This window comes from Lytechinus variegatus, chromosome 1 (genome assembly GCF_018143015.1).
Source record: "Lytechinus variegatus isolate NC3 chromosome 1, Lvar_3.0, whole genome shotgun sequence".
Classification (NCBI taxonomy): Eukaryota; Metazoa; Echinodermata; class Echinoidea; order Temnopleuroida; family Toxopneustidae; genus Lytechinus; species Lytechinus variegatus.
The window spans coordinates 7488589-7496530 of record NC_054740.1 but is presented as its reverse complement, the minus strand read 5'-3'; the positions used below and the strand labels follow the sequence as shown (position 1 = coordinate 7496530).

The 7942-nt window shown below is 40.2% G+C and overlaps 1 protein-coding gene across 1 annotated transcript; it reads left to right on the top strand.

Moving 5' to 3' along the window:
- Positions 1-5921: 5921 nt before the first annotated feature.
- Positions 5922-6968, top strand: LOC121414135 (52 kDa repressor of the inhibitor of the protein kinase-like). The gene has a single exon (XM_041607584.1). The coding sequence runs from the start codon at positions 5922-5924 to the stop codon at positions 6966-6968; it is 1047 nt and encodes a 348-aa protein (XP_041463518.1).
- The last annotated feature ends 974 nt before the right edge of the window (positions 6969-7942 follow it).

Sequence of the window (7942 nt, the reverse complement as noted above, 5' to 3'; positions counted from 1 at the left end):
GAGCCTCACCTCACCATGCTGAGTTCATCTATAGTTGGATGCAGAGGCGTCGATCCGGGGGGGGGGCAGAGGGGGCGATCGCCCACACCAATGAAAATATTGGGGGCAATCGTTCCCCCCCCCCCATAATTCCGGATATGCACAAAAAACAAGATTGTATTGTTCAGCAAGCGAGATTGAGATACACAACTCGTTCTTTATTTAAAATCGTGCTCAAAATGTCCGCTTTTCAGATTGGAATATAAAAATTTCGAGCTCGTGCTTCGCGCTCGCATCATTTATGTAGCAAAAATCCATACTCTTCATGATTAAAAAAGTGAATGTAAATGTCCCATTTTCAGTTCTAAGCCTCAAAAGAACTCCTGCTTCAATTTGCAATCCTCTTTTCTTGGATATATATCTTGTTCTTTATTAAAAACGTCCATTAAACTGTCATTTTTCCAGATCGAAATATCAAAATTTTAAGCTCGCGCATCGCGCTCGCATATATTCTTCTTTTAGATACCAATCTTAATCATTGCTACCAAAAATGCTTAGAATATCAAGCTTCCAGGTCAGGATATTGAAAAATTTCAGCTCACTCTCGGCATTCGCACTATCTGTGTAGTGAGATATGTATCCAGGCACGCTTTTCCTGTCAGTATACTAAATAATATCAGCTCGCACTTCGCGCTCGCATTAATTTGTTGGTGAGATATGTGTCTGTGTCTCATGAATCACATATACATGGTAGTGTGTGAGTGCGTGTGTGTGTGTGGGTGGGTGATTTGTACGATCAAGTGCCTTTGGAACGTTAATGATTTTCCACCCCCCCCCCCCCCATCCGAAAAATGGATCGACGCCCCTGGTTGGATGTAGTCCTCTTTATGATCCTTCCATGAATTTTTGTTCTGAAAAAAAAGAGAAAAACGTGCGCGCGTGTGAGTGCGGACTGCTAATTATTCACGAGAATGTTAATTGACTCAAATCAAACAGTCATTATCGCGACGCGTAGTTGTGGACTTGGGTTTGAATTGAGTTCTGTCATCGAGACTATGTTACAAGTCCCATTCGACAATTATGGATGATACATCTATCTCATTTAACTTAAGCGTTTTGATTTTGATTGGAATGCAGAATGTCATGTTTGCGAACGGGAAAGACATAATCGAAGAACAGACTTTGATCAACCAGCAAGTAAATCTGACGTGTCAACCAAACTCAACTGGTGATGTTATCTGGCTATATGATACAAAAATTGCGAAAGACAGTTTCATCAAAACCTACACATGCAAAAATAATAAATGTGAATTACAAGGGACTCCAATTGTCCAGCATATTTTTCACAATAATTTTCATGATACCCTGGCAGTCCACCGGAATGGAACATTCATTTTGTCAGTCACACCATTCAGAGAAGGTTTGCATGATTTTCGATGTAATGTAAGAGAACATACTGTTCAGGAATATTCCATAAAATCTATCAACCAGAGTAAAGTTGCACCAAGGTGCACTCTGACATTACCAAGGAAAAATTCAAATGGAATCGGAAATATGTCTTTTTCGTGTGAAGTAAATTCCACTGAAGTCAATGGCAATTTGACTATTCGAGGAACTGGGGCAAACTTTCTCCACGATATGAGAGGATTAGGGAAAAATGCAATATCGAACGTACTTTATTTCAATGATTTCATCAACGTTTATAACGCTACCTGCAATGCATTTTTTCAGGATATTAATTTAACGCTATTTTGCTCCTATCCAAATGTCATAAAGGCTCAAGGTAATGTTGAAGGAAATGACATAATTGTAGATTGTGATCATACTTCAGATTTTGAAACTGAATGGCGATTGTACAATCAAAATGGAATAGAAGAAGATATAAGGACTCGTTCATGGTCGAGGAAAGGCGGGAGATCGCTTCTTATAAAGGATTTATCTCAACAAGATGAAGGGAAGGTAGTGGTGTGTCGAACCAAAGGAGTCAACGAGACCAACAACGGTACTATTGGGTTCGCTGTGATATCGAATATTCCTGGAGACAGTAGCAGTGCCGACTTCAAAACAGGCGGTCGTACCCCCACTGCTGGTGATCAGCATAACATTTACTTGGTGCTAACTTTATTATTTATCTGCCTGTGGGTAATTACTACTGTAGTTGGCGGTGTCTCGTTTGGTCGTAGATTCAGCAGATCACAGGGATTGAATACCATTCCTAGAATATCAGGCGATGAACAAACCCCTCCTGCACCAGAGTATGAAACGGCCATTCTCAGTACGAGCGGAAGAAACGTCAGAGAATCAAGGTATGCTCAAGGATCTGCTTCGGGAAGTCCCGAGGCACTTAAAGGTCATGAAGGTGAGAAAGAGCCAGGAGCACACTACATGGACCTGAGTAGTAAACACATCCCTCCTGAATATGAGGCATTGATGAACCGAACGTGCATAGATACTAGAGATGACAAAGGCCTTATCTTTGAAGACAGCAGCCAAGAGATCACTCGCTCTGTTCTTTGTGCAATGGCGAAGGTCCCTGACAAGCAGGATGGGTCAATAGCAGACTACGTGGATATGAGTGGAAACCATGGTCGTAATGAACTTGCTAAATATGAAACCATGAAGAGTCTCACTTTTTCTAATATCTAACCTAATAGTCTACAATCTAAACAATTCGTTCTGGTTTGATACAAAATTTGTATTTGGTTCATACTCAAGGTAATATTTCCACAAAAAATCAATTCCATCAAACATTCGTTTCTGCTGTTCCCCGTTTTTTTATTTCACAATCTACGACATGTGCATACAGTAAATGAATGTACATATTACGTTTCGCTGTAAGTACATTAGGGCCTATATGTACACTGAATGTATATAAATGTATATATATGTATAGGCCGTCATGGATTGTTTCCTTCAAATATTTTTTTCAAATATCCATTCATTTCTGCTTTAAGGAATAAGAAATATGATTTAAAAAAACAATGCTTTCATTTATGTATTCTTCAGTACAAAATTGTTCAATATTTAAAAAATATAAAACAGTGTGTACTTTAAGACAAAGTCTCTTTACATTCAATATACCAAACATAATAGTAGACTCTACTCTGAATTGCAAGACCAATGATTGTAAATCTTTATATAAGGAGACCTTCAATACTTAATAGATGATGCATAGAGATTTCCTTTCTTGTTAACAGCTAAATGCCATTTTGGATTTTTTTTTCTTTTATAAAAAGAAAATAACAAAAAATTAATAATGACGCAAAGTCTAATAAAAAAAAGAAACTAAACAAGGTTCTTACCCTAACGGAAGTTATGTCCGAGATCCTGTGTGATCGTTATAATTATTATGTGCAGTGGTTTCAGCTCGATGCGTGCACATGCGTGCATATGCTAGCAAACCGACCGCGAACAGCTGTGCAGTCTAAGGTAGATGTTAACTTACCGGTACGGTGGCGATCGATGTCACTAAAGATTTGCTTGGAACCTGGCCTCGTCGGCATGTATCAATTCAGTTGTTATCGCTAGATTGTTACCCCAGCACAACTTTTTACCTCGCGACCATTTGTGCTGCACGAGCTGGTCTCAATTTTTAAGCATATTGTGCCAATTCGTGTCTGCAAAAAAAAACTTGAACCACATTGTCGCCCATTATACAAATTGTATTCAACCAATAGTCGAGTGAAGCAGGGGCCGCGGAACCGGGGGGCTGGGGGGCTGCAGCCCCCCCCCCCCCCACTTTTTTGAGTAGATACATGTACGTTTGAAAAAAAAACCTAAACGCTGTTTTACAGTCATTTATTTAGTTATTTGAGTAGATTGAATAATTCAAACTTGGTATTCCTAATATATGAAATGAACTAAGGAACTCCTATTGTCGGTTTTATTCAAACAATCAAGACAATGGATTCCAAGTTGCTCTGTAAACCCGTGAATAGTACATTGCATACCATTTACTAGCAAAGTACACACGCGCTGCGCCATTCAACTGTTATCTAGCGTAGATATAGACCAATTATTGTGCGCAAGCTTTTCTCCCACATGTCTTATGAGATACAGTCCATAGCATCGCATTCACACGAAGGATTGTTCCTGTTTAATCGTTAAAGATAACCAATCCTGAATTTAAGGAATGGATCATTGTGAGGATAAGGAATATGAGGTATGTAGCATTAGAAGTACTAAATATGTGATCAAATAATTTGCAATCTCATTTTCATATTTACAAAATTAATGAATAATATCTGACTGGTCTTCAATCGAGGATCTATCGTGTTTATATTACGCTGGATCTAATGTAATCATGTCGAAACCAATCTGCTTTAAACATGTAGATCCAGGTCTACATTTTATTCTGATGAAAATAAGATTTGTTAGTAAAAACTGGTTGCTTGCAGGGTCTTAAAAATTTGAAGTTAAAAATGATAATAAACGTGTCGTGTGGACATTTGATAAAAGTTGTAACTGCGAACATACACCCTCCATGCACCCCCATTCTTATACCTGCTTCTACCAGTTTATTATATGTATGTTCCTATTTAGCCTAAAATTGTCCTGTTTAATATGTTGGTTTTTTCTCAAAGTGAATGAAAAGTGCTAACCTTATTTTGAACCTCATTGTGTATCATGAGTATTAAATTAATTAGTCCCTCCCCAACAGTTATCAATGAAAATGTGTTTATACAGCCCTATCTTATGAGTATGGTCCCAGTTCTAAGTTTTCTTGATCATGTATGTTGAATTGTCTTTTGTATAGCCCTAATGTACGATTCAAGAGCTTTGTAGACCAAATGATTTAGCTTTGAGCAATTGCTTTAAAAAAAACGGAATCCACAAAACCTGTCGTCTTGGTCTACAATATTACCTTGGGAAATCCACTGACGAAAATGTAGTACAGTGCCATCTGTGTCAACAATTCATGATCCAATTTTACTTTCGTATTAATATTGCATGAAACCTACCATTTTATCTGCTGTTCTTTCTCTTGAAAGTGAGGAGTGGGGTATTTTTGTAGGGAAAAATAAAAGGATGGACTTATTTTTCATATCTTTTAAAGAAAAAATATTGTAAAATTTGTCTATGCCATTTTGTCTCTGGTTTTATTTAGAGATTCCCTTTTCCCTTAATTTTGATAGGTCATGCTAGGGTCGCCTCCCAAAAGGCCCAAAACTCAGCTGAGCATAAAGAATTTCTTCAATCCCAAACAAGCTGAATCGAATGAAAGTCAACAGAAATGTCCATCTACTGCTGATGAAAAAGATATCGCTAGATCATGTACACCAACTAAGTCATTGGAAGCTCTGGAAGTTAGCCTTCCATCTTCAAGCAAAGCTGAGGGTGCCAAATCTAATGAAGAAACAATAATCCCCCTCGAGCCTAACCAGCCACGGAACTTTCAGTTCCCTAAAAAGAGTACAAACAGTTCAAAAGGTCATTTCAGCCTGGTTGGTTTGATGAATTCCCATGGTTGCATTACATCGAATATCAAGATATTGTCCTTTACCACACCTGCCTACTAGCTGAAAAGGGAAACAAAATTATTGCCGCAAGAAACATGGAATATGCTTTCTTATCACATGGATTTTCAAACTGGAAGAAAGCCAGAGAAAAATTTCGGGAGCACCAAGTTTCTCACTGCCACAAGTCAGCGGTATCAGCTGTGATTGTTGTTCCTATGCAGTGCCCAGATGTTGCCGAGATGATGCATAAGAACCTGACTGAGGAAAAGCGAGAAAGTCGGAGAAATGTTGCAAAGATAGTGCAAAACATACAGTTTCTGGGTAGACAAGGACTAGCGCTTCAAGGGAAGGAAGATGCAGACTCAAACGTTCTCCAACTGTATCACCTGAGAGGTACTGATGACCCCCGAATGTTGGATTGGTTAAAGAAGAAAAACCAATAAGTACATGTCCCATGATATCCAAAACGAAATGTTAGAGATAATGGCACTTCATGTATTGAGGGAGGTAGCATCCTCTATCAGGAATGGTGTATTCTTCTCGATCTTGGCAGACGAATGCACAGACATTTCGAATAAGGAACAACTGACACTTTGCATTAGGTGGATTGATGAGAAGCTTGAACCACATGAAGAATTCATCGGATTCTATCACATTCCGAACATCAAGGCAGATACTATTGTGGCAGTCATCAAGGATGCAGTCATGGGGATGAATTTGAGCCTGTCGAACTGCCGTGGACAATGCTACGATGCCGGTGGCCCAATGGCTGGTTCACGTCGAGGTGTGGCTCAGCAAATTCTATCAGAGGCACCAAAGGCTCACCCGACACATTGCCATGGACACGCCCTTAATCTGGCAGTATGTGATGCAACGAAGAGTTCCAAGCTCCTATCGGATGCTTTGGATATCACATATGAACTTTGTAAGCTCATTAAGTTTTCACCCAAGCGTCAAGGCTTACTAGATCAAATTAAGGCGGACATTAACTTAGAGGCTGCTGGTTTGAAGGTGATTTGTCCAACACGATTGACTGTGCGTGGACAGAGTTTCGATCGCATGATCAAGAATTATGAGGCCCTTTTGATGGAATGGGATGCCTGTCTGAAAGATCGACTTGACACAGCGATGAGAGCCAGGATCATTGGTGTGAAGTCACAGATGGAGAAGTTTGAATATTTCTTCGCTCTTCACCTGGGTGTCAAGGTATATTCTATGACTGACAATTTATCAAAGACTTTACAGCAGTCATCAATGTCTGCAGCACAAGGGCAGCGCAATGCCAAAAATAACGGCAGAAGCCCTAGGCAGGAAGCCCTAGGCCGCTGTGACCAGAAGTTCGGTAAGCTCTACGAGGATGTACTTCAAAAGTCAACGGAGCTTGGGTTATCTGGACCACAGCTACCAAGACACAGAAGAACCCCCAAGCGTTTTGAAGTAGGAAGCGGAGAGGGCTCTTTTCCGTCTTCACCGAAGGAATACTACAAGAGGCAATACTTCGGTGTTGGATCTTGCTACTGCCGCTATTAACCGTAGGTTTGATCAGCCCGGTTTCCATGCGTATCATCAAATGGAAGAGCTTCTCCTTAAATCTCTAAGAGAGGAAGAGATATCTCAGGAGTTGGGTTACTTGGAAAAGAACTATGCTGATGATATTAACATTGTAGGCTTAACAGCGCAACTGCCACTTCTTAGTTTGTTGTTGAAGTCTGATACTGAATATGATTGTTTCAATGACATTTACGTGCCTTTGAAGGAACTCGACACGGCTCAAAAGGGGCTGATATCAGAAATCCTAGTCTTGGTCAAGCTCATCCTTCTCAATTCGTCAACCAATGCAGTAGGGGAGAGGTCATTCTCAACGGCGCGTCGGTTGAAGACCTGGTTAAGATCCACCATGAACCAAGGCCGCTTCAATCACCTGGCAGTTCTATATGTACATAAGGAACGTTCATCATCTCTGGACTTGGTAGCTGTCAGCAACGAGTTTGCCAGCAGAAATGACAGGAGAATGGGAAACCTTGGTGTATTCTCAAAGCAGGACTTTAGTGCACTTATCTAATACCTTCATTGCTTACATTGGCATGCACAGACACATGGAACACAATGTTAGTAAGGTACCTTAAATATGTTTTTTTTTCAATATCATGTACTTTTTTTATTGCAGAAACAAAGTATGGGCACAAGTACACTAGCCCCGTCCCCTCTCTTGGGCTCTTTCTCTTCACCATTATCCTGCTATGACGCAATAAAAAGCTTAAAGGTTTTTCCTCATCATCAGCCCCCCCCCCCCCCCCCCACTTTCAAAACCGTTCCGCGGTCCCTGTGTAGTATATGTGCGTCCGGTCCTGGTGTGTATCATTGTTTGTGGTAAGGCTGTATGCATTGTGTTAGAGGTGAGTGTTGTGTTGGTATGTCAGAGGGTCTAGCAGTAGCAGTTGGTCAAACTCTCTGATCGTTTAATACCATATGAGCTAAACCCTTTTGCTCTTGTAACAGTTTGG